The 23,898-nt window shown below is 39.5% G+C and overlaps 6 protein-coding genes across 14 annotated transcripts; 3 read left to right on the top strand and 3 right to left on the bottom strand.

Annotated features, from left to right (window-relative positions):
* Window positions 1-1,322: 1,322 nt before the first annotated feature.
* Window positions 1,323-4,865, top strand: LOC103955486 (peroxisomal membrane protein 11A). 3 transcript variants are annotated; one of them, XR_007259837.1, is made up of 7 exons: window positions 1,509-2,046; window positions 2,126-2,197; window positions 2,484-3,544; window positions 3,664-3,812; window positions 3,938-4,006; window positions 4,271-4,411; window positions 4,564-4,865. XR_007259837.1 is itself a non-coding variant. In XM_048588234.1 (2 exons), exon 1 carries the CDS (start codon window positions 1,357-1,359, stop codon window positions 2,023-2,025), a length of 669 nt encoding a protein of 222 aa, XP_048444191.1. In that variant the 5' UTR covers window positions 1,323-1,356; the 3' UTR covers window positions 2,026-2,046; window positions 2,126-2,498. The 3 variants fall into 3 exon arrangements, 1 of the variants encoding a protein (XP_048444191.1); XR_007259838.1 differs by lacking the exons at window positions 2,126-2,197; window positions 2,484-3,544; window positions 3,664-3,812 and having other exon boundaries at window positions 1,512-2,046; XM_048588234.1 differs by lacking the exons at window positions 3,664-3,812; window positions 3,938-4,006; window positions 4,271-4,411; window positions 4,564-4,865 and having other exon boundaries at window positions 1,323-2,046; window positions 2,126-2,498.
* Window positions 4,866-5,987: 1,122 nt separating this feature from the next.
* On the top strand, window positions 5,988-7,095 carry LOC103955411 (peroxisomal membrane protein 11A-like). Its single transcript, XM_009367300.3, has one exon. It carries the CDS (start codon window positions 6,149-6,151, stop codon window positions 6,932-6,934), a length of 786 nt encoding a protein of 261 aa, XP_009365575.1. The 5' UTR covers window positions 5,988-6,148; the 3' UTR covers window positions 6,935-7,095.
* Window positions 7,096-7,455: 360 nt separating this feature from the next.
* LOC103955409 (lysophospholipid acyltransferase LPEAT1) lies at window positions 7,456-11,156 on the top strand. 7 transcript variants are annotated; one of them, XM_048588232.1, is made up of 9 exons: window positions 7,456-8,811; window positions 8,912-9,031; window positions 9,127-9,164; window positions 9,284-9,348; window positions 9,558-9,626; window positions 9,787-9,995; window positions 10,169-10,309; window positions 10,458-10,521; window positions 10,884-11,156. In XM_048588232.1, the coding sequence occupies exons 1-9, from the start codon at window positions 8,308-8,310 to the stop codon at window positions 10,892-10,894; spliced, it is 1,221 nt and encodes a 406-aa protein (XP_048444189.1). In that variant the 5' UTR covers window positions 7,456-8,307; the 3' UTR covers window positions 10,895-11,156. The 7 variants fall into 7 exon arrangements, with proteins under 7 accessions (XP_048444189.1, XP_048444188.1, XP_048444187.1 ...); XM_048588231.1 differs by having other exon boundaries at window positions 10,818-11,156; XM_009367299.3 differs by having other exon boundaries at window positions 7,464-8,811; window positions 9,862-9,995; window positions 10,818-11,156.
* Window positions 11,157-11,267: 111 nt separating this feature from the next.
* Window positions 11,268-13,720, bottom strand: LOC103955414 (deSI-like protein At4g17486). The gene is made up of 4 exons (XM_009367305.3): window positions 13,402-13,720; window positions 12,565-12,823; window positions 12,039-12,326; window positions 11,268-11,743 (listed from the first exon to the last, which is right to left on the bottom strand). Exons 2-4 carry the CDS (start codon window positions 12,773-12,775, stop codon window positions 11,499-11,501), a joined length of 744 nt encoding a protein of 247 aa, XP_009365580.2. The 5' UTR covers window positions 12,776-12,823; window positions 13,402-13,720; the 3' UTR covers window positions 11,268-11,498.
* A 3,177-nt stretch (window positions 13,721-16,897) lies between these two features.
* Window positions 16,898-21,061, bottom strand: LOC103955415 (J domain-containing protein required for chloroplast accumulation response 1). The gene is given in 10 exon segments (XM_009367306.3): window positions 16,898-17,243; window positions 17,360-17,536; window positions 17,701-17,778; window positions 17,856-17,927; window positions 18,078-18,145; window positions 18,447-18,552; window positions 18,656-19,021; window positions 19,024-19,070; window positions 19,154-19,965; window positions 20,083-21,061. Coding segments are annotated over 10 exon segments (2,241 nt in total). The 5' UTR covers window positions 20,559-21,061; the 3' UTR covers window positions 16,898-17,204.
* Window positions 21,062-21,241: 180 nt separating this feature from the next.
* Window positions 21,242-23,894, bottom strand: LOC103955416 (arabinosyltransferase RRA3). Its single transcript, XM_009367307.3, has 2 exons — window positions 23,402-23,894; window positions 21,242-22,631 (listed from the first exon to the last, which is right to left on the bottom strand). Exons 1-2 carry the CDS (start codon window positions 23,588-23,590, stop codon window positions 21,513-21,515), a joined length of 1,308 nt encoding a protein of 435 aa, XP_009365582.2. The 5' UTR covers window positions 23,591-23,894; the 3' UTR covers window positions 21,242-21,512.
* Window positions 23,895-23,898: the final 4 nt, after the last annotated feature.

The raw sequence follows: 23,898 nt of genomic DNA, 5'->3' as shown, positions 1-23,898 counted from the left end.
TAAAAATAAGTAACAAATAAATAATACAAATAAATAATTATAATGAAAATAAGTAACTAGCAAATATATATATATATATATATATATATATATATATAAGTAACAAAGATAATGAAAATAAGTAACAAAGCAAATAAGAAGGCTTCAAGTTTAGTAAATAATGAAAATAATTAACAAATATATATATATATATATATATACATTAATTTTAATGAAAATAAGTAACAAATAAATAATACAAACAACATAATTATAATGTAACAAATAAATGTAACAAATAAGTAACAATAACATAATTATAATGTAACAAACAACATAATTATAATGTAACAAATAAGTAACAATAAATAAATAAATTTTGTACGTAACAAATAAAGAATACAAACAATAAATAATAATATCTTGTTACCATATCCGAGTAATTTTCCCCACTTCGAATATTATTACTAGCTTGTGCCAAAGCGTCTCTCCACGTACTAAACGATTGGCTAAGTAATTTCCAACGACTGGACATCGATTCTTTGGTTCTTTTCTCACCAATTTTCTCAAGATAATTGGTATGAATAAGACTCCACATTTCTCGCAACTGCATCTCATTACCCGTAAGCGAACTATGAGTAACTTCAACCCAGCTAGTACACAACGCAACATCTTCAATAAGCGACCAATTCGTACCTGCACCAGTGGTCATTTTGTTGAAAAAAAATGGATTCAAACTTTGAGACAAAGAAAGGAATGTGATTGAAAGTGGTTGAGAAAATATGAAATTGTTGTGAAGGTAGATGATAATGAGAAGGTATTTATAGAAAAGTAAAAACATTTTTTTTTACAATTTTTTTCAGATTTTTTTTTGAATTTTTTTGAATTTTTTACATTTTTTTTTGAATTTTTTTGAATTTTTTACATTTTTTTTTGAATTTTTTTGAATTTTTTACATTTTTTTTGAATTTTTATTCAATTAATTAATCTCTGCCGTTGGATATAAAAAAATTTGAATTCCAACGCTCCAGATTGTGCCACGTGTCACAACGGTAACTTTTCAGATTTTTTAAACTATTTTTTCATTTATTTTTTAATTTATAAAGCATTTTAATATCCACCGTTGATCTCAGATCGAACGGTGGATATTAAATCTGACAGTTTTAAAATTTTTTACCGTTGAGATCTAACGGTCCACATTAAGTGACCGTTAGGATCTAACGTACCGTGGGAAGCCACGTGGCTTCCCAACGGTAACAGACAAAACTTTTTTTTTTTCTGATTAAAGTGTCAGGACGCGCCCCCACGCGCGGGTGGGGTGCACGCGCCTGACACAAAAAAAATTAAATAATAGGCTGACGCCACCCTGGCGTCAGCATGGCGTCACTCCCACCCCGGGCTCAAGGCCTGTCAATTCCTCACGGGCCTGGCCCTCGGGCCTTCCCCTTCCCCCCGGCTTCCCAACGCTGGAGCTGGTCCACCTTCACTCGGGCCTCCGTTTTGGAGCCCGTCCCCCGAGCTAAACCCCACGCTGGGGATGCTCTTAGGGTTTCCATTTCATTCTACTACATATCTGGAAGGTTGCGCCTCTTTGATAGCTATGAGAAATATGACAGCACTTTTATCTTTGATTTCCTCATTGCATTTACTTCTAGGTTAATTTTCTTGAAAAGATCATACCAGAGGCACTCGCGGAGTTTGCAGAAGATCAGCGCCTGGGCCGAGTTCATCGGGTACGCCGGCAGCATTTCGTTGAAATTTAGGGATTTGAATTGGGTCTCGGATGACGATAAGTGCGTGAAATCGAGCATTGAGTTCGCGATCACGGGGGGGAACGGGTGCGAGGAAGAGAAGCAGAGGTTGAGTAAATTGTGTGAGAAGAAAATGATGAAGAGGCTCTCTGTGGTTCAAGATTCGGCGGATGCGTTAATGGCGTTGGCGGATATCCGGGACGGCGGCGGACCGTTCCTGGGGCCGCTTTCGGTATCGCTGGCGGGGATGTTATCGGCTCTGATTAGCACTCGCAAAAATTGGGTGTCTTGCTGAGATTCATGGCCATTTTACAAGGTACGGTTGCTGGACACTTTCTCTGTTAATTTGGTTATTAATAATTGAGCAGTTTTAGAGTTTGTGCTGCAAATTATAGGGGAATAAAACTCAATACGGATTGTTACAGGCAGCGGTGAATAAGAATTTTTATAGCACCTTCTGAATTATCGTAAGTGATTTTTGCATGCTTTTTTTTTTTTTTTTTACAACAACATCAAAGCCTTAATTCATTAAGTGAAATCGGGTATGACGTCATAGCGTTTGGTTTAGCGCCAAATTTATTATGAACTCTAAATACTTCATATTTTTTCTTAAAGTCTTTTTCAACATCTTTTGTCCTGATTCTCTCACTCAAAATCACATTATAACCGAAGCATGTGAAAGTCGGTGGTTCATATTTTCTAAATGATAAAAAAATCAAATGAAGTGACAACTTATATGTGGTGCCTAACCAGCAGCAAGCTCTCACCCCCGCGCAACCAGAATCTACCCCCCGGACTCGGACCTCCTTCCAATTTGTGTTTCTTTTTCCTTTTTTTTGGCTGATGGAGTCCGAACTCAAACGCCTCAATTCCAAACCGGCCAAGCAGGACCGCAACGACGGTCCGGCGTCCAAGGACGACCGCCCGCTCCTCAAACCCGACCCGGCCTCCTCCGTCTCCGCCGAGGAGCTCCAGGAGCTAGAGAAGAAATGCGCGGCGTACGTGTGACGCGATGTGTACGGCACCATGGGACGCGGTGAATTGCCGGTGAAGGAGAAGGTGCTGCTAGGTCTCGCTATGGTGACTCTGGTTCCGATACGCGTGGTGCTGGCCACGACGCTGTTGGTGCTGTTCTTGATTTGCCAGATTTGCACGATTTGCACACTCTTCAAAATCCCCAATCGCGACGAACGATTTGCACACTCTTCAAAATCCCCAATCGCGACGAACGATTTGCACACTCTTCAAAATCCCCAATCGCGACGAAGGAGCAGGAGGATTACGCACATGCGGGGCTGGCGGCGGACCGTGATTGTCCAGTGCGGCCGCACCTTATCCAGAGCCATGCTCTTCGTCTTTGGCTTCTATTGGATCAACGAGCCATGTCGGATACCATCGGATTCCGAACCCAAACAGCTTCAGGAGCACTTGTAACTCCATAACACTTGATGTCCGCTACACCTTCGAAGAACCCGCCGTTCTTTTCACGATCAAACAGGTTCTTGAATGCACGTGCGTTCATGAACCGGAAAACGGTTTGTCAACAATGAGGAAATGTAGTATAATCTCCCCACCGTTTCCTGCCTTATTCTTATCCATCGGATTTATAGCTAAATTTTGTATCATATATTTATATTTTTAGTTTGTACCTATTTTAATTTGCAGCCCTTTCTTTAAATTGTTGACAAACCGTTTTCCCGGTTCATGAACGAACGTGTATTCAAGAACCTGTTTGGTCGTGAAAAGAACAGCGGGTTCTTCGAAGGTGTAGCGGACATCAAGTGTTATGGAGCCATGCTCTTCGGCCTCATCACGTTGGTTGCATTCGCTTCCGCTTGCTTTAATTTCGTCATACTTCTGAAAATCTGTAGTTTCTCTCCATCATATTTATGGGAGGTAATGGAATTCAAGTTACGATTGTTGTTTTTGACAGCAAGGGCTTCGGTTGTGTCTATGTTCAGCGAGAGTCAAAGTCACCCGACTTCAAGGGAGTTGCATGTACATAGATTGTGGATGCTCCCTGTTTTTGATAGTTTCCTGATCACTCTCAAGGTGCACGTCATAAATCTTGCGTTATTTGCGGTATGCAAGGTGAAAACTATGATCAATCACGAGTGGATATGACACACGAACACTGTATAACGAGTTTTCGGTTGTGTTACTTGTATGACAATGTTGTTTGATTAATAATTGGATATTATTTGCAGGTGCTGTGGCTGAAAGAGTTAAAGAAGCACATCAGAATAAATCCGCCCCGCCAATAATGATTTTCCCAGGTTATAGTTTTAAACACTCTATTATAAGAAAGACCAATTAATGAGTTTTCGGCTGTCCTCGTTCTTGGATGTTCAAATCATCGTTTATTAATTTATGTGCTTGGAATGGAACACAAGTTTTCAACCACGCTGAAACTGTTCTGCGATTCATTTGTTAGCGGACGTGCACAATATTGTCAGCGATGCTTATACCATTGTTACATGGTATTTGTTTTATCATTAATCTTTCTACAGAGGGAACTACCTCATTTACTTTATTTTCAGGTTCACCACGTGATACTTCTTCTCTGTCAATTTGTAAATCACATAGAGGTCACAAGGTTACCTGTTTATTACCCCTCACAAGAAGAAAAGGATGATCCAAAACTCTACGCTAGTAATGTCAGAAGATTGATGGCCAATGAGGTACATCTTTCCCCCCGAAAGTATATATTGAAAGCGGAGTTTAAAGCTTTTTCTTGCTTGAGAACGTGACCATCAACTAGGTAGAGATATGAATCGTGCGAGCTCCTGGTGTTTGTAACTTGATTCCATGTGTGCTTTTGTTTTGTTTACAGGGCAACATGACTCTATCAGATATTGGACTTGCCGAGAAGCAGGTGTATCATGCTGCTCTTAATGATATATCTAGTCACAGTTGAGTTTCCTAGTTTTCGTATGATGGCACTAGTCGTCATCTGTATATTCATGTATGATTCTATTAGTTTAGTCTGTTGTTCGTTGGGTAGAAATGTGAGATGGACGTAAGTGGATAATACATATTATGAATCCACGATAAAGTAGGTTATTTAATTTATCATTGTACATGGGTTAGAAGTTTTGTCTTAAAAGTCTGTCAATCCAATTCTATTTCTAGAACCTAATTTCATCCAGCTCATCAAACAGACTGTTAATGTTGTGGAATGTATTTTCAGTAAATTAAAAAATTCTCGGAATCAAGGGTCTTGGATAATGTGCAATGAGGCAGATTCTGGATGGTGGTTTGACGATATTCTTGGACATTGAAATGGAGGAAAGTTGGAGGAAAGAGTACATGGAGGGAAAATGAAAAGACGAAAGTGAGGAAAAGTAAACCGGTGAGTCGGCAATGCATGACTATGTGGTCGACGTAATGGGCAAGTGGTGGGTGTTGCATCGGCCAAGTTGCAAGTGCCGAGTCAATGTCTGCCAAACCAAACAAACAAAACATCACAACATAACAAAAGGACTTTACTCACCGATAATCACTAGGCTTTTCCAAGTAAGTTAATCAATTCGACATTTTTCGAAAGAGCGTCAGTCATTCACATACAAATTAATCAATCGCCTTTTTTACTAAAAAGTAATGTACAGTGACTTGTTTAAAGTGTGTAAATAGTAACTTTTTTGTCTATACAAACACGACACAAGTTTGTTTTTTAACAAACTGTGTTACAAGTTCAAATCATCTCATTCTTTGTTAGAAAAAGACCTACAGTGAAGGACATAATTTATGTGTCATCAACCAAATTCAAAGAAATATGTTGTAGCATTGCATTTCACCACATCCAAATTTCACGAAAGTAAACTAATTCACAAATTACTTCTTAGACATGACATGAAAGTAAAATCCATCACAAATTAAAGAAACCACCACCGACATAAACATGCAAAAGGGGCATTGTAAAAATAACAAGCGTCTGAAAATCACTTCTCATAAAACTCGAATTGTAATTAATTAGTTGGATATGATCTACGACGATCTCTTTGTAGGTCCAATTACTCATCACAAAAGCTAATCAGCCCAATTACTTATAACAAAAGCTAGTCTACAAAACTCTGTGAAATAAATAAATAAACAATATTTGGCGGCCTGCAAAACATAAAACTAGCTGGGAAGAGGAATCTTTCCGGATCCAATTTATAGGAATTTTAGGAATTTTCATATTTTAGCTGGTTATTGTATATTGTGCGATCAGTTTTCGTCATATACTTTATTTGTGTTTAATTTTAAGTAAAAATCAAATAATTTCTGATTGCATGATACACGATAAATAAGATGTGATACAAGTAGTGACGTATTGGTTGCATGGACAACGGTTTCCCGCGGAAACGGTAGCGTCTTGATACGACTAGGCAATTCTGTATCTGGTTCTCTCTCTCTCGCTCGCGCTCTGCATTTCCATGGACTCGAAACCTTCAACAACCACCACTCCTCTACTGAACCAGAAAAACCCTAACAATCCTGCATCGAAGCCGAAGCCAAGGGACTTCCTGAACCACCTCGAAGCCTACCTCGCCAAGCGAGATGGCGTCGACAAGCTCATCAAGATATCTCGGTACGCCACCAAGATCGTCCTCGCCTCCTCCGCCCTCCCCGAAACCCTGCCTCTAACTCAGCGGCTCAAGAGCTTCGAGTCGAGCGTCGGCGTCAGTCGCAAGGCCTTCCGGTTAGGTAAGTTCGTCCAGGATGTCAACGCTTTGAGGAGCTCGAAATTCGATTCGAATCAGGAGCTCGTACTCGCACTAATCGCCTACGGCTGCGAGGGACTGTATTTTTTCGTTGAACAGTTCGTCTGGCTGGTCAAATCGGGGTTGATCGATAAGAAGCTCTCGCGGAATTTGCAGAAGATCAGCGCCTGGGCCGAGTTCATCGGGTACGCCGGCAGCATTTCGTTGAAATTTAGGGATTTGAATCGGATTTCGGAAGACGAAAAGTGCGTGAAATCAAGCATTGAGATCGCGATCACGAGGGTGAACGGGTGCGAGGAAGAGAAGGAGAGGTTGAGTAAATTGTGTGAGAAGAGAATGATGAAGAGGCTCTCTGTGGTTCAAGATTCGGCGGATGCGTTAATGGCGTTGGCGGACATCCGGGACGGCGGCGGACCGTTCCTGGGGCCGCTTTCGGTATCGCTGGCCGGGATGTTATCGGCTCTGATTAGCACTCACAAGAATTGGGTGTCTTGCTGAGATTCATGGCCTTTTTACAAGGTATGGTTACTGGACATTTTCTTTGTTAATTTGGTTATTGATAATTGATCGAGTTTAGAGTTTGTGCTGCAAATTGTAGGAGAATAAAACTGTATACAGATTGTTGCAGGCAGTAGTCAATAAGGATTTATTTTATAGCACATTCTGAATTATTTTAAGTGATTTTCGCAAGCTATTTTTTCTGAAACAATAACAAAGTTTATTAGTAGAGTCAGCTATATGAATTCTAAAACGTCATTGTTCTCGATTTAGTACCAAGTCTTTTGTGAGCTCCAAATACTTCATGTCTTCTCTTAAAGTCTCTTTCCAAGTCTTCCTAGATCTTTCTTTATCTCTTTTGCCCTGAGTCTCTGACTCAAACTCATGATTTCTTACTGGAGCATCTGAAAGTGTGCGGTTCATATTTTATAATGGATAAAAAATCAAATGAAATGATCAACAACTTATTAGTAGTGCCTAACATGAAGGACTTAATTGGATAGATTTGAATATGTGAAAGTGAACCTCACAGCAGTTAGACCAACGATCGAAAACTCTTGGTTTAGGATCTTAGCATTTGCGATGAATGCCAATAATCTTACCAATTCAAGTCTGTTTGAAATCTTTCACATTTGGTCTGTCGTGTACATATACAATGTCCCTGAACATGAAATGTTGAGTAGTTAGGAGTAAAATAGCCGAAATTTTTTGTCGAAGAATATGATTTTCGTAAGTCAAATTTGACATTGACGAGGATGAAGATCCTCCCTTAGGGCCCCAGAAAATCATCCCTTAGATCCCTTAGGACTCCCCTTGTTCCCGCTCCATTCATCCGAAATCTATAGTTCGCTTGCCTTTTGGTTCACATAGTTACTGTCACTCCCGCAATCATCTCACTCCACAAAACATTCTTTTGTCAATCTGCAACTTTGCTGTTTCGCGTCTTATACAAGTCGTGTGATAAGAGAAACTAGATATGGTTTGTTGTATTGTTTTCCGTAAGACTGCGTTTGGTTGGTGAAACAATTGATTGGGAAAGGAATGTTTGTGAGAGGAGTGTTATTTCCATCCCCAATTCGGAAAGTGGAAGGGAAAGTTTTGTAATACTTGTACAAGGTTGCCATCAGCTACTCGGCCATAGCATCGAGTAATGGGCCAAACCTACTCAACCAACCTGACCCATTATATTTTGTGAAACTGGGCCAATATAGAGTGCAAGCCCAAATCGTATCACGACTATCCACTTGGCTGACCATCCACCTCGCAACCAGAATCTACCCGCCGGTCCGCCTTACTCCTCTTTCCCCAGATTCCCTAAAACCCGCCGGACTCGGACCGCCTTCCAATTAGTTTTTTTTCTTTTTCTTTTGCTGATGGAGTCCGAACTCAAAGGCCTCAATTCCAAACCGGCCAAGCAGGACCGCAACGACGGTCCGGCGTCCAAGGACGACCGCCCGCTCCTCAAACCCGACCCGGCCTCCTCCGTCTCCGCCGAGGAGCTCCAGGAGCTAGAGAAGAAATGCGCGGCGTACGTGCGACGCGATGTGTACGGCACCATGGGGCGCGGCGAATTGCCGGTGAAGGAGAAGGTGCTACTAGGGCTCGCGCTGGTGACTCTGGTTCCGATACGCGTGGTCCTGGCCATGACGGTGTTGGTGCTGTACTACTTGATTTGCCGGATTTGCACGCTCTTCAAAGTCCCCAATCGCGACGAGCAGGAGCAGGAGGATTACGCGCACATGGGGGGCTGGCGTCAGGCCGTGATAGTCCAGTGCGGCCGCGCCTTATCCAGAGCCATGCTCTTCGTCTTTGGCTTCTATTGGATCAACGAGTCATATCGGATACCATCGGATTCCGAACCCAAACCTGCACCCCAGGTACTCTCTCTCTCTCTCTCTCTCTGTTTCTCTCTCTAAAGCATGAAAATTGATTTCGTGACATTTTGAGTGGTAATTTTGATGTTAAATTTTTGGTTAGGGAAAAGATGGAGCCCAAGAGAAGGAGCCTGAAAGGCCAGGGGCGATCATATCGAATCACGTTTCGTATTTGGATATCTTGTATCACATGTCTAATTCGTTTCCGAGCTTCGTTGCCAAGGTTTGCTACTCTATATGAATTTTGATTGAAAGATGATCCAATTTTATCTATGTGTTGATTCTGAGTTTCTGTTATCCTGGATTTTGTTGGTGAAGAGATCGGTGGCGAAACTTCCTCTAGTTGGCCTCATCAGGTCGGTTGCATTTGCTTTTGATTGCTTTAATTTCGTCATACTTCTGAAAATTTGTAGTTTCTCTCCATCATATTTACGGGAGCTAATGGAGTTCGATTTCCGATTGTTGTTTTTGACAGCAAGTGCCTCGGTTGTGTCTATGTTCAGCGAGAGTCAAAGTCATCCGACTTCAAGGGAGTTGCAGGTACATAAATTGGGGTGCTCCCTGTTTTTTGATAGTTTTCTAATCACTCTCAAGGTGCACATCATAAATCTTGCGTTACTTGCGGTATGCGAGGTGAAAACTGTGATCAATCACAAGTGGATATGACACACGAACACTATATAACGTGTTTTCAGTTGTGTTACTTGTATGACAATGTTGTTTGATTAATAATTGGATATTATTTGCAGGTGCTGTGACTGAAAGAGTTAAAGAAGCACATCAGAATAAATCCGCCCCGCCAATAATGCTTTTCCCAGGTTATAGTTTTAAACACTCTATTATAAGAAAGCCCAATTAATGAGTTTTCTGTTGCCCTCGTTCTTGATGTTCAAATCTTCATTTATTAATCTAATGTGCATGGAAGGGAACACATGAATTTTCATCCACACTGAAACTGGTTTGTGTTTCGTTTGTTAGCAGATGTGCATTATGTTGCAAGCGATGCTTATACTACTGTTACTTGGTATTTAGTTATCGTTAATCTTTCTACAGAGGGAACTACTACAAACGGAGACTTTCTTCTGCCATTCAAGACGGGAGCATTCCTGGCAAAAGCTCCAGTTCTTCCAGTGATTATTAGGTATCCTTACCACAGATTTAGTCCTGCATGGGACTCGATATCTGGGGTGAGTGTTTCTTAACCAATTTCCATGAACACTTATAAAGAAAATACCTATATCATGCAGGATAATTATAAATAATACAAATAGTAAGAATTCAATATGTCTGGCATATGGACTGTTTCTCTTTCCGTCTTCTGGCTTCTAATTTTGGTTTACCTCATTCACTTTATTTTCAGGTGCGCCATGTGATATTTCTTCTCTGTCAATTTGTAAATCACATAGAGGTCACGAGGTTACCTGTTTATTACCCCTCACAACAAGAAAAGGATGATCCAAAACTCTACGCTAGTAATGTCAGAAGATTGATGGCCAATGAGGTACATGTTTCCCTCGAAAGTATATTATGAAAGCAAGTTTAAAGCTTTTTCTCGCTTCAGAGCGTGACCATCAACTAGGTAGAGAGATTAATCGTGCGAGCTTCTGGTGTTTGTAACTTGATTCCATGTGTTTTTGTTTTGTTTACAGGGCAACATGACTTTATCAGATATTGGACTTGCCGAGAAGCGGGTGTATCATGCTGCTCTTAATGGTAATAATAGCCGTCCTAGTGTTTTGCATCAGAAAGACGATTGATAAAATTCAGGGCCTCGCTCCCATATGATATCTAGTCGCAGTTGAGTTTCCTAGTTTTCGTTCATGATTGCACTAGCCACAGTGAGGGGTGTGCAATTATTAACTTGTAATTCCATGCTTATGGAAACTGTGCCCTTTAACGCTAAAATCTTCGAAATATTTGTATTTTCATCATGTTAAAAATGCATTGCAACCCCCTTAGAAGAAACTTTGCACCTGTTGATCTGAAGCATCTCTTTCATGTTCATGCAGGTTTGTTTTCCCAATGCTAACTTGGATCGTCATCTGTATATTCATGTATGATTCTATTTGTTATAGGGAAAAATTAAAACTGATATGGACTGCAGAAGAATTATTTTTTGGTCGGAGTAAGTTGAAATGGTGCTGTGGATTTAAGCTGGCATTCTTAAAGCGGGCGTTTTCCGATTGTTGTATGTTCTCTCAGTTAACGGAGGAGGGAACGCGTTGGCGGAAGTCGATTTGTCTCGACGAGCTCGGCTGGTATATATATTGGCTGTGATTTTGTTTCACCATTATAAAGCTCTGATCTTGGTAAAGCCAAATAGCGCTAATGTGTGATGATGTATCTCAGTCTGATCCTTTCTAGTGCAAATTAACACAGGTAGATTTTACTAAAATGCTTCTCTCTCTCTCTCTCTCTACACCAAATTCGCGCGGTTTTGCATAAATATTTTTTGAAAAGAGTAGAACTGTTTAGCAATTCCTTCATGAATTTGTTGCAAACTATAGATACAACGGTCACAAGCATCAGTCCACAAACCTGGGAGAACACAATCTGAGCGACGAGGGAAATTCAGACTCACTCTTGGTATCGATTCTGAGAAGACTTTTTCCCCTAGTTGCTAGGTCATCATAGTAGATACATTCAAATTACAATTGCGGGCGTAAAGAGCAAGTCTTCCGAACAGTTTCTCACCTTTCTTTCAACGAACCATTCAACGATCTTCGCAGTTCCCATGGTGGCAAGCAACCTTTCAGGGGCGACTGTAGAAATAACGAAGATGAAGATAACTGCTTCTGCCGCATTGAGATAGATGACAGGCATCCGAAGGCGCTTCTCAAGCTCCTCTTGTCGCTGTTGTATGGTTGGCAGTTAGGGTCGTGTTGTACCGCGGAAATCTTCAGAGATTCCGGAAGTATGCAGTTGCATACTGAACCTACCACATATCAGTAGAGTTAGTTTACCTTTGCAAACCAGTGTTTTTCCATCGTTAATTAGAAATTCGAATCTTGATTTGATCCCAGGTAAGACCTTAAAACATGCATGACCTAAGCCAATGTTTCACAATGTCCGAAAATACAAAAAAAGACCAGAAACTCAAACTCCAAGCTCTATACAGAAGCACGCCCGACCGAAACAAGATCATTAGACCCAAAAAAAGCCCTGACGAAGTACTAAAGAAACTCAATTGCAACCAATACAACTGAAAAGAATGGGTGAAGAAAGGATACCAATTCTTGCCAGTCGGTTCACCCATTTAGGAATTGATTTTCCGGTGAGCCTGCGACAAATATCCCTGCAGAAATGGTTGCAGTTCTTGACAATCAGGTGATATGTATCACCGTTGTAGCTCAAAGAATGGCGCTCCATAAACTCTCGAACCTGAGAAGGGTCCAAGCCTGTTGTCCCGATTAATATCGACTTTCTGAACTTGAACCCTGGGCATTGGCGAGGTTCAACCTCAAAAACACCACTTGTAGGATAGTCATGTGCGCCGAATGCATATTCTACACCATGAACTGCACAATGCATATGGACTATCAGAAAAACTGAACTTCACTCGATCGAAACAACATAGAACGAAGATTAACAAGGTTATAGTAATTTGACAATGTATCGCGTCAAAACTTCAGAACCGCTAAAGCTTGATAGAATTAAGCAAAACAAACAGAGATAGAGTTCAGCTTGAGATTTAACACAACATACTTTAGGCGGATAATATAGAACACGAATTGCGCAACCAGAACGTAAGCTCACCTTCAACACCAGAGTGAAAAATTCCAAAGCCAGCCCAATAGACATAGCCATTCATGGGAGTCAAGTCATATACATTGAGATAAACTGGTGCTTTTCCTGATTCAGCGCTATCCGATTTTGATTTGGGAAATAAACAAAACCGCCCCGTGGATTTGTTTTTCAATTGAAGCGGGGCAATGGATCTCCATCTCTTCTTCAATTCAAATTTCATGTTTCCTCGGTAAGTAAAACCAGAACGCACTCAATGCTTGCCTCCAGCCTGTGCATTTGGGCGCACATAAAAGCCATAAGAACCCAAAGGATGAAATGCAGTGGCATTATAAACAAAAGCTCAACACAACTACATACATACAAATATTATCGTCTTTCTTTATCGATAAAAGCGTTATTTTAAACTACTCTAACCTACGTGAAATGCAACTACTTTATTGACCATAGATAAAAGGCGACCTCAGGCCAACAAGCCTCTTGGCTTTGCGACGGTCCATCGATATATTCAACACAGGAACACAACAAAGTAAATTATTTTGTGGGTAATCAAAGATAACAGGCTCCAGTGCAGATCTCAGAGTATAAAATCAGATCCAGTTTCAATTAGTAGAGAGGAAGCAGAGAAATTTTTAACCAAAATTAACAGATAAATGAGCTTTTCAAAACTCAGTCAATCATAATTCCCACTTGTTTGTTCGTTTTCCCGAGCTTTCTCAGCTACCAAACAGGACCCGGAAGAAAAATTCAAGCCCCGGAAAACACATGAATTCATAAAACGAAAATTTAAAGGAAAAAACTGGAAGAGATTGAAGTTCTTAGAAAAAATGAACCAACTGTGGGACTCACCGAATAAGAGAAGACAGCCATTGGAGGGCAGCAAAACCCAACTTCTTTCTTGAACAATAAAACAGCTGCGTTTCCGTATTTTCAGAGCTCAGAAATGCCAACAGCTGCTCTGAAATGGAAGGCCTTCGTGATCTTGCTGCTACCCACTCTTTATTTTTTTTTTAATTCTAAATTCGTAGAAAGTACAAAACAAAAAGAGACGAGAAAAAAAAAGGGTAAAATTGCCGGAAAATGGAAATTGAGGTGTTCGAAGTCGGAGGTCGGAGTGTTTTGGGAAAAGTTTGGTTTTTTTGATGTGGTGACAGTGTGGAATCTCACTGCCTACTTAATACAAAGTTGGAGGAAATAACTATTTCATGTTTTATAATATGAATACTTTATATTCTAGTTAATCTTACTTTTAAACAAGAGGATACTTTAAAATATAAAAATATAATTCAAATTGACATATACATTCCGTTGAGTAACTAAATTACGACCTTTTTATTTGCAATTATAATGACTAGGTTTGATAACGGGTATGCTATTTAGCATGAAAGTGATCTTATTGTTACATTCTCTAATACATAGTAATACTAATCGTTATGTTTCAGTATCTTACAACGAGTTCCGAGTTAAACAAAAAAATTAGAACAAAAAGAAATTCATATTAAGTCGAATTTTAATGGATATTAAGATACATTAGGTAGAGTCGAGTAACTTAAAGACCTTTTTCAACGGATTGGTGAGTCCTCGTTTTCACCATGTATTTTCACGTGGGATATGATTGTTCATCATTTGGTTAAAGTTCAATTAAATCGAAAAGCAAAAATTATATAATACATATATATCTATATATATATATGGAAGTGTTATTGACATTCCAAAAATCACATTCTACACTTCTTATAAGTGTATTTTTCTTTCTAAATATAGAAACTTTGGAGTGTAGAATGAGAATTTTGGAGTACCAATAACAATTTCCTATATATATATATATGAAATAAACAACTTAGGATTTATGTTATATTTTTCACTTTTTCACCTGAGGGGAAAATTGGATGTTGAGGAGTGAACATCAACATGTTAGCAATTATTAATTGTTAATTGTCTTTTATTATATTTGCAGCCAAAAAGAGAGACAATTTGGTCAATGTGACTTGTGAGTAATTAGATTCTAGGAAAAACAAAATTAGAACAGAAACAATAACGCAGGACAAACCCATAGATTAAACCATGAATCATGTTTTGTTGGTGAAAGAAGAGCGACAAGTGCTACTAAAAAATCAATTGCAAATGAACATATGTCTGAATAATTAAGATTGAAAATTAGGATTGGACACTTGTCCATTTGTTATTAGGTTTCAGCAGCATGTAGTGTTAGACTATGTGTGAATGACAATGAGATAACAACTAGATTTCTTGAATTACACATAAACTCATTACGCGAGTTGTGTGGTTGAAGGAATCTGAGATCCTTGATATAATAGGAGTTGTGGAGTTTAATTATTGTGCAGACAATCTAACGGGAGTACTTATCAAGTATTTACTAAGAGATAAGAATCACGATGGGACTTGAATTTGTTATGAGGATAGAGTTTATCACTACTACTAATAATAGGCCGGTATTAGTGGAACTCTGATAAGATAATTTGGTATATATATACATATTGAAGAAGTTCTTGCTTCTACACAATAAGACTCTCGAGAACTAAACCCTATTTACTAGTAGAGGTCATCGCTGTGTGCTGGAAGTAGAAGACTGATTCACTTGTTCATCAATGGCAGCAACATCAGGTAAGTCGCTTTTGCAGATTGCATATAGGGTTATGTATTGAGGTTGTTCGTGGATGTAATCCTATCACTACGTTGATTATGTTGACGGCTTGTGTGTGCATATTAAATTCTTACATGTAGTACTTATTGCTCTTCTTTTAACAGCGAAGCATGGTTGTTAAACAACATGTGAAATGAGGAAATGTTTTAAGTTCATACTAAACCCCTTGATTAGAGATAATACTTATTTTAAGAAAGCTACTTTTTCTGGAAAAGAGTAATAACTTTAAATTAACAAGAAATAGTGTAATGATTAGAAAATAAGTCAATTTAAGTTGAAAGTTGAATAATTAATTTTAAAAAATTATTATCTCACCCAAAAAAGGTTAGGTCTCAACCCCATTAGTTTTGAAGATTGATGATGGTCATATTACCCAAATAGATAAACTTAACGAAAATGATCATCAAAAGTGTATTTTTTAGAATTAGAAAGGTTGAGATTGAAAATCCAAATACCAAATCATTGTGATAACAAACACTATAATTTTCTCGACAAGAAAAAATGAACACGGTATTTCTGTAACCATCAGTTTAGTTACTAATATGTGTTTTTCATATAGAAAAAATCACAGATTTGAACGCAGTCACGATAAGCAGAATAAATATACTTTATGTCTACTGATTTGAAGGCTTCCACGGACATCTTGTGCCGGGTTGGTCTTAGTCTCTACTCAATAAATACATATCACCACTCAGATTCAACAAAAAAAAATATATATATATATATATATATCACCATCAAATATCTAATAATATATAAACCAATAATAATTACCCAATTTTTTAAAATAAACCATAAAATAGGATAGACAGTGACAGCTTAATTATGATTGAAGTGAAATATATATATATATATATATATATATATATATGTCCCGCTGGGGTTATTTGAAGTTTGAACAATATTTTTTCGTTTATATTATATCAGCTGCAAATAAGAACAATGCTCCAATTTATAAACAGGCTAGGATTCGAAGACACATGTTTGACATGTATTTTGACAAGATCATTTATTTCATAAGATATTTAAGCGATCTAAACTATTTGCATTTTAGCACACCATTTATAGATTATTTATGTAAAAAATTAGATAAATTTAAAATCATTAAAACATTCATTTATTGTTAAAAAAAATAAGCTAATACGAATCTATTGAGAAAAAAAATTAAATATAATATAACGATTCTATAATTTTAAATTTTAGTAATTTTTAATAGACGACAATCTACTGGAAAATGGGAACGCTAGAAACGACAACCATGAACATAAAGTTGTCGAGTCGTACAAATAAACACATGGACAGGAGCACAACTTCAAAAGTTTGGACCCCACCGGTCACTCGTGCCATTGTCTTATCCAATTTGGCCTTTTTTGGTAGGTCCCAGTCTACAGTCGTTTTCAATCCAATCGCAGTGGCAAAATGGGAAATTCACTTTAAGTTGTTAACGGGCTACGACATTGGAAAACTAAATGTTACAGGCCTGGCCCAATTAAGCAATTTCTTTACTTCGGGTTTTGTTTTCTTCATTTATTCAAATGATATATACTCGTTTGGATGTGTTTTTTAAATTACTGAAATCGTTTTTAGATAAAATATTTTTTTGTTCCAGCTTCTCTTCCAGAAAGCACTTTAAGTGTTTTTCTAAAATTTATTTGTATTTTTACTAAGAATCGGTTCCAAAAACATTTTTACCAAAAATGTTTTTAGTCATTTCAAAAACAATACATATGTCAATTTAACTATGTACAGTTGGAGAGATTTTTTAATATGACCAGCACACAACGTGGTACACTACGTGTTACTATACAAACGGTGGGATATGTGTGTTAAAAAGTTATAACTTAAAAAATAAAATTTCCCACCACTTACATAAAAACACGTGGTGTACCACCCATGTTTCCGTCACAATAAAAAATTTCTCATACAGTTGAATAAACACGGACTCAACCAATCATAATCTGACACGTGGCTTCGAAAACAAACTTTGTCATAGTGAGCCAAGTGAATTGAAATGATCCCAGGCTTCCTGCATTGGCCCAAAACAAGTAAAAAATAAATTCATCACGAGCATTAGTTACTGTTTTTATAGTAAAAAATGGAGAAATTAACAAGTGATCGATCGATTCTTAATAAATTACTGACCTGCAAGACATCAAAAACTTTTGCTGCAAGGTATTTGTGATGTGAAGTAGCACCTTTCTGCTGCAGCTTATCCGGGTGTAAACATAGCAGCGCCCTTTGGTACGCTCTTTTCACGGAATTTCCTTCGATTACATCTACAAGAGGTACCGTCTTCCACCCGCTCTCGGGCCAAAGAACCTGCCATGTATCAGTGTAAACCCGCATTAGTTGCTGAGCGGAGTAGTATCGATCTTAGTGACAAAGATACGGTGAAGTTTATGCCATGAAGATCATGCAAAATCCGCGGCCAATTTTGAAGATAGAGCAAACTGGAAGTAAAAAAACAACGAATCAATGCTTACAATTTGCATAGTAGTGAGCAGCGAGCGGATGTTTCCTTCCTTTCCTCTTGACCACTGTCGTATCTTAGCATCAATCGCCTGCAGCTTATGGGACGTTACATTACTGCTTGGGGGAAACTATAACAACATGCTGTGTTTGTTTGTTATATATTTACCTGGAGTTCTTCATGATTGTTGCCGGGTTGTGGTAGCGGTTCTTTTTCCTCATCTTGAGTTATTTCTTTCATCTGTCAAGTAGAGTACCTCATCAGAAAATTCGTCGTAAATACTGCGCTGAAGGATTATGTAGAGACTGGACGAAAGAAAACTAAATTCATAGAAAACGAGCGTAATTTATAGACTACAGGAAACAGTTCTTTTATATAAGAATCACACACCTGGAAATTTTCGTGGAAGGACTTATCTGCATCTTCAACGGTATGATTTGATCCGTTGGGAACTGGTCCTGTCAAAGCTCAGAAGTTAATGAATAAGTTGTACGCATTTCATTAGACTATCACTAGATACGGGGAAAGGTGAAAAGTTACTAAGCCTGCAGTAAACTGAAATACAAAGAACTGATGTATGATATCTGTTGAGAATGAATCCGACATTGATGGGAGGAGGGACGTTCCATGGGCTTATAAGAGGTTGGGCGACCCCCCATATTGCCATTTGCCAATTGGTTTTATGTTTGTATACCAGTTCTTCCTCTACTTGAGTGGTTAGCTAAGCCACATTCCTTAAACAAGATTAGGAGAACTAACCAGTACTTGATGCAGGGGTGTCCTGCGCGGGAGCATTATTATGTATATAGGAAGCAGTCTTTGCTTCAATATTTTCTTTTGCTAACTGTTTGAGATCTTCCTTCATCTGGAAAGAGTAGAAAAAAAGAGTTATATTCAGAAAAATGTTGAAGAAAACAAAATCATTTCGTTTTTGGCTATGCGAACTCAAACCATTCTGAATTGATTACCATGACGGGAGCATCAGAAAATGTGTCTTTCACATCGGACTTTTGCAAGTCCTTGTTCATTTTTGTTGCGGTAATACTCGCTTCATTCTCTGCTTTGAAACCACCCTTCTCGTTCATTCTATAGCTCCGACTTCCAAGGTCACTACCATCATATGTGGGTTTACACAAAACTTCTTGGTTGAACATTTTAACAATGTCCTTCACCTTACCCTTAACTTTGCTTCTCCTGAGATTATCTCCTGAGTTCTTCGGTGAACCTTGGAAACTTGCCTTATTAACTTCAACTTTAGTCGAGGAACTTCTTTTTAAGTTCTGATGTTTTGCAGTCTTATTACCGCCAACATCTACAGATGATTTTTTGGTGCCTTAACCACGCTTTCCTTTTTACCACTCGATTTAGTTACCTCATCATTGCCTGTATATGAAAATTCAGGTGTGGTGTCAGCGGTAGTACATGATGACAGTTACCTCGCCATGACAGTTAAGAATTTAACATACCTTGTTGAAGATCTTCATCAAAAAAGAAAGAACGAACATGATTTGGATCTGGCTTGTGAACTTGCTCCATAAACACGGGAATTTCTTTCTGCCGGTCTTCAGAAGAAGCTGTTTGAAGTATAGGATGAGGCTCTATATCTTCACTTTTATGGGATGAAATGGTGTTACTGGAAACATCTTCAGCAGTGTCACGAAGGCTGCTGAAGGTTTCTGATTCAGCTACGGGATGAACCGCTTCCTCAACAAATTGTCGTGGATCTACTTTATCAGGAGTGGTTTCACCAACAAGCAAGTCATTTTCTTGTTTGATTAGTTCCGCGGTGGGAGACCTATCATCATCGAGTGGATGCTCATTGGAGGGAAAATCAGTATTAGACGGAGCGGATTTAGGTGATTGCCTCCCCGTACTCTCAGTAGCAACGCATTCATTTGTGCTCGACCCTTCCTCATTTTTAGTTCTTTTCTGCACTCTTGAACCATTCCGCCCCCTATGAGGCATCACCATTGGCACTCCTTTGCTTGCCCACTTGTAAATCGAGAAATGAAACTGAAACGGACTGCTAGAAGTTTCATTTTCCGAACTCTTTGAATCCTTTTCCAAATTCCCTCCTGTGTCTGCTTCATCAGATGTAGCCAAGCTTGAGGACCCTTCGCCAACAAGAGAAGAATCTCGGTATGAGGAGCTCCGGCGAGTACTGGATCGAATATCATTTCTCGACTTATTGTGACTTTGGATTGCTTGGTTCGAAAATCTAGAAAGAGAACTCGAACGAGGCAGCTCCACCAGCCCTTTGCTAAATCCGGCGGGGAGGCTGAGAAATTTTGAAGCAAATAAGGTAATTAACGCATGATTGATTCAATATATAATGCATAAAATTAGCAGCTGCTCAAACATATTGTATTTCTTGTTCCTCAAGTTTCTATGGTACCTGAATTGTGCAGGCAGTGAAGAAGCCGCAGAGGGCTCGGTTTTGTGCAGCAGGGGGTGGGCGGGGCTTTGAACCCGAGATCCTGGGGCCGAAGCAAAAGGGTCCCTCTGAAACCTCCTTAGACTAGAACTGACAGAGTGATTGCCATTAAAGATGTCATCAAAGAAGTCATCGCTCTGGGTCCGTCTTCTGTTCACGGACGCTTCCCCGAACACCGGCTTCTCATTCAAACCGGACCAATCATCATCGTCGTCGTCGTCATCAGCATCCCCTTTCAGTCCGCTGCTCTCGGTAGCTTCGCTGAAGCTGTACCTCATGTCGTTAACAGACCACCGCCTCGGCGGGCCACCAAAAACGTCATGAAAATCAACGTCCGAGTTTTTGGTGGGAGGGTGGGAAGAAGAACCGGAGTTGACGAACGCTCTCTGAGGACTGTAGCCGAGAAGAAGGCTCTCCCGTTGCGAAAATCGCTGCATTTCAATCACCAACCAAGTCCCAACTAACAGTTAATCGAAACAAAACTCACAACCAGAAGACAATTTGAACGAGAAAAAATTGGCGGGCAACTGTTTACGAAACCTTTATGTTTCACTGAAACAGTTGCAGGGGAAGATTTTTCGATTTGTCGAAATCGGAATCGAAAGGGAGAATTCAGGAGGAGGAGGTGGGGATCGGGTTAGGAATGTTTGCATGGGATTTTGAGGCCACACAAAACAGGAGAAAGTAACGCGGAATTTGGATGGAAGTGTCTCTGGATAAGTGGAAGAGTCCAATAGAGTTGGAGGAAGCTATTGCTTATTGGGCAGTTTGGATTTACGATTTTGTTTTGGTAGGCACCCGAAATCTGTTGACTGCTGTGCATTTTCATGGTGGGCAATTTATCCAAAGATTTCAGAAAATTTTGTAACTAATAAATTTGATACTTTCGGCAATCTGTGAGCGTCACACTGCTACATGTAGGACAACTGACCGTAACACCACCAGGCAGTATGACGGTTTCTCCCGGATCATGTGTCATATTACAGACTTTACCCGAGGCAAATGCTCAGGCTGCCCCGTTTCAATAAGGTTGTACGTCAAACACAATATCCATTTCAAAATCCAATCAAGCGAATAAATATACAGAATTAAAAGACCAAGGATGTCGCAAAGCTGTCGATGACGAAAGATGAGAAACCCTTGAATTATATTTCTTGGTATGATATGGTACAGAACAACGGTCATCTCAGGAGATATCTAGTGAAACTTAAAATGTTACTATCCATATAAATCCAAAATTTGAAAGGAAACACAGGAAAAAGCAAAAAAGAAAGAAGCAATACTTCGAATTGGCCTCAGAAGATGCAGTCGATATACCCAAACCAGTGTCAATTGAATTACAGAGCATGTGTACGTAGATTTTAGCCCATCCGGGAGTCTGTTGAACTACGCTACCATTGAGAACCGTCAGGGAAAGGTTCCAGCGCATCTTGCTTGCCGTTGAAGTAGAACTCGACAATTGCCTGCATCCTTGGAAGTTTATCCGGGTGGTAGTTTACATGAAGGATTACTGGTTTCAACTTTTTCAAGTTAGCATCTTTCCTGACCGTCTTGAAGAGGACCTTGCTATTCATAAACAGATAGAAATCCATTGTTCTCTTGGAAGCATGAAGCCCACTGTACCCCGGATGAGAAGGGAAAAATAGTTCCTCGTTGAATACTGCTTGGTCCCATGCTTTTTGTGGCCTAGAGAGTCGTTCAGCCACACGATCAAGAAGCTCAATTGCAGGAAGCGTAGGTCTTATGTAAAAGAAACCAGAGTTATAAACCCATATCCTCATCGTGTGAGCATAACGAGCCCACCCCATAGAGGGTTCGTCAAACACATCATTAAATCCATAAGCTGTATAGTTATTGTGACCATCAGTCATGGACTCTACATCAGAATCTCGATAAAGATGATTGAACGGGTTTTGCAAATATATTATATCAACATCCGAGAGAAGAACACTATAACCTAGTTGCAGAAACTCCCTCAAGATGCGAAACTTCAACCCTGAGACGGCATGGTTACCTCCCTTCTTCGCAATTGGATCAATACCCTCGTCCGAATCTCTCTTGTACACAGGAACGTCATTAGCTTTGCAAAATTCTTCAATTTCATCGTCTAATCCTACTACCAGATAATTGGTTATACCAACTTTCTTGATGCTAGTAAACCATACCTCCAACATGACTTTCACATTTGAATTCGCAAGTGCAACTATAAGCTCCCTTTGAACTGCAACTTCCTCCAAGATCTTTGCCAGCCTCGGATTCACGGATTCATCAGGAACGACTGTCGGGTTAGTTCTCAAGCCCTTGACGGTACCAAAAGGGCCAGCCTTATGTGGTTTACCTAACACAGAAAACTGATCATGTGCATGATCCTTTCCTTGTTCAGACAGACGTAGCTTTTCAGTTAGTTCCTGCACCTCCTTCTTCAGCTCGTCATTCTTGTCCGACAATGATGCAATATCGGACCTCAACGCGGTAATCCGTTCTGTTGATTCACATTGTGATGAGCTAATCTGCAAGCAAAAATCGCATAGCCAGCCATATGACATCGTTCCACATTTTAAAAAATTATGCTATTTAGCATTATATCGATACTTCTAAAATACCAAATACAATCTGTAAGCTTAATGCAGACTAAAGATCGATGCTTCTAGAAGGTTAAAAGTGTTATATGACATCAAAAGCACTTCCGACAACGTTTTGCCCAAAAAAAAAAAGAAAAAAAAAGAGTAAATTGTTATATGACATCTTAGCTACACGTTTTGATGAATCGAGGGACCCCAATTGTAGCAATGGTCCTTCCAATATAACTTATTTTAACAAAATTTTGACGAAGTTGACGAAAATGACCATAATTACACATTTTAATAAGTTGAGGGAAGGTAACGAATTTTTAGTTAAGAGATCATTACTCTAATTTGATTAAAGTTGAGGAACCATTGCAATAATTTAGTCAAACAATAAAATAAAAAAATTATGGATCGCAGAAACGCTTTTTCGAGAAGAGCCCGCCGAAGATGCACTTGGATTTTAATAAAAAAAAATTAACCAATTTATAATAAAAGCACTTCTTAACTGCTGGAAGTGCTTTCTGCAATCCCGAACAACACTTCGTAACTGCTTCTGGATTAAATTGATTAGAAACTGAATCCAATTTCTCAGAAAAATGTAAGCTTTACATGTAAGTTCTATAATCACTAAATGAAGCGATCAGATATGTAATTAGCGCTGATTAAAAGCGAAAAGGCAGTGAGTGAGTAAATTAGGGAAGCGAGATCCAAACCTGGAGATCCGATTTCCCGACTCTGCGGTTTTGGATAGGCCTATCGGAGCCCAGGAATCCGTGAGGAAACAAGTAGGCGACGACAAAGCCGAGTAGGATTCCGATGACAATGGCGGTCACGATTCGAGATCCAGGAAACGACTGCGTCTTGTCCCTCATCAACGACCCCTCTCTACGACCTGCCATCATTCCCACCTTCTTCCAATCTCTCTCGAGTCGTTCACAGCCGTTGGCGAGAAAGAGATGAAACAAATCAGTATTCGATTAGTACTCTACCAGTTGCGGCGGTGGTGGTTGCGGCGGTTGTGGTGGAGTTGCCACTATCTCTTTCAAAAATAACAGCGGAGCAGCGGGGTTGCTCTCTCCGGGGGGCTGATGAGAGAGGGAAAAGATCGAGCTGGCAAAGATTCGGTGCTTTGCATGTACGGAACTAGATAACCATCATTGCTGTCTTTGTTTGCACATCGGCCAAGACTAGGTGTGTTTTTTTTGTGTGT

The sequence above is a fragment of a genome, unplaced genomic scaffold (genome assembly GCF_019419815.1).
Source record: "Pyrus x bretschneideri cultivar Hongxiangsu unplaced genomic scaffold, Pyrus_bretschneideri_v1 Contig28, whole genome shotgun sequence".
Taxonomy (NCBI): Eukaryota; Viridiplantae; Streptophyta; class Magnoliopsida; order Rosales; family Rosaceae; genus Pyrus; species Pyrus x bretschneideri.
Note: the sequence above shows the minus strand (reverse complement) of the source record. Positions and strands in the feature narration are given on the sequence as shown.

Excerpts from the sequence above, each read along its gene's own strand:
- LOC103955486 (XM_048588234.1), top strand. The coding sequence starts at position 1,357 with ATGGCGTCACTCCCACCCCGGGCTCAAGGCCTGTCAATTCCTCACGGG.
- LOC103955411 (XM_009367300.3), top strand. The coding sequence starts at position 6,149 with ATGGACTCGAAACCTTCAACAACCACCACTCCTCTACTGAACCAGAAA.
- LOC103955409 (XM_048588230.1), top strand. The coding sequence starts at position 8,308 with ATGGAGTCCGAACTCAAAGGCCTCAATTCCAAACCGGCCAAGCAGGAC. Across the intron at positions 9,032-9,126 it reads TTCCGAGCTTCGTTGCCAAG|AGATCGGTGGCGAAACTTCC; the intron begins GTTTGCTACTCT and ends TTGTTGGTGAAG. Across the intron at positions 9,349-9,557 it reads CGACTTCAAGGGAGTTGCAG|GTGCTGTGACTGAAAGAGTT; the intron begins GTACATAAATTG and ends TATTATTTGCAG.
- LOC103955414 (XM_009367305.3), bottom strand. The coding sequence starts at position 12,775 with ATGAAATTTGAATTGAAGAAGAGATGGAGATCCATTGCCCCGCTTCAA. Across the intron at positions 12,327-12,564 it reads TTTTCACTCTGGTGTTGAAG|TTCATGGTGTAGAATATGCA; the intron begins GTGAGCTTACGT and ends TGCATTGTGCAG. Across the intron at positions 11,744-12,038 it reads GAACCGACTGGCAAGAATTG|GTTCAGTATGCAACTGCATA; the intron begins GTATCCTTTCTT and ends GATATGTGGTAG.
- LOC103955416 (XM_009367307.3), bottom strand. The coding sequence starts at position 23,590 with ATGATGGCAGGTCGTAGAGAGGGGTCGTTGATGAGGGACAAGACGCAG. Across the intron at positions 22,632-23,401 it reads TCGGGAAATCGGATCTCCAG|ATTAGCTCATCACAATGTGA; the intron begins GTTTGGATCTCG and ends TTTTGCTTGCAG.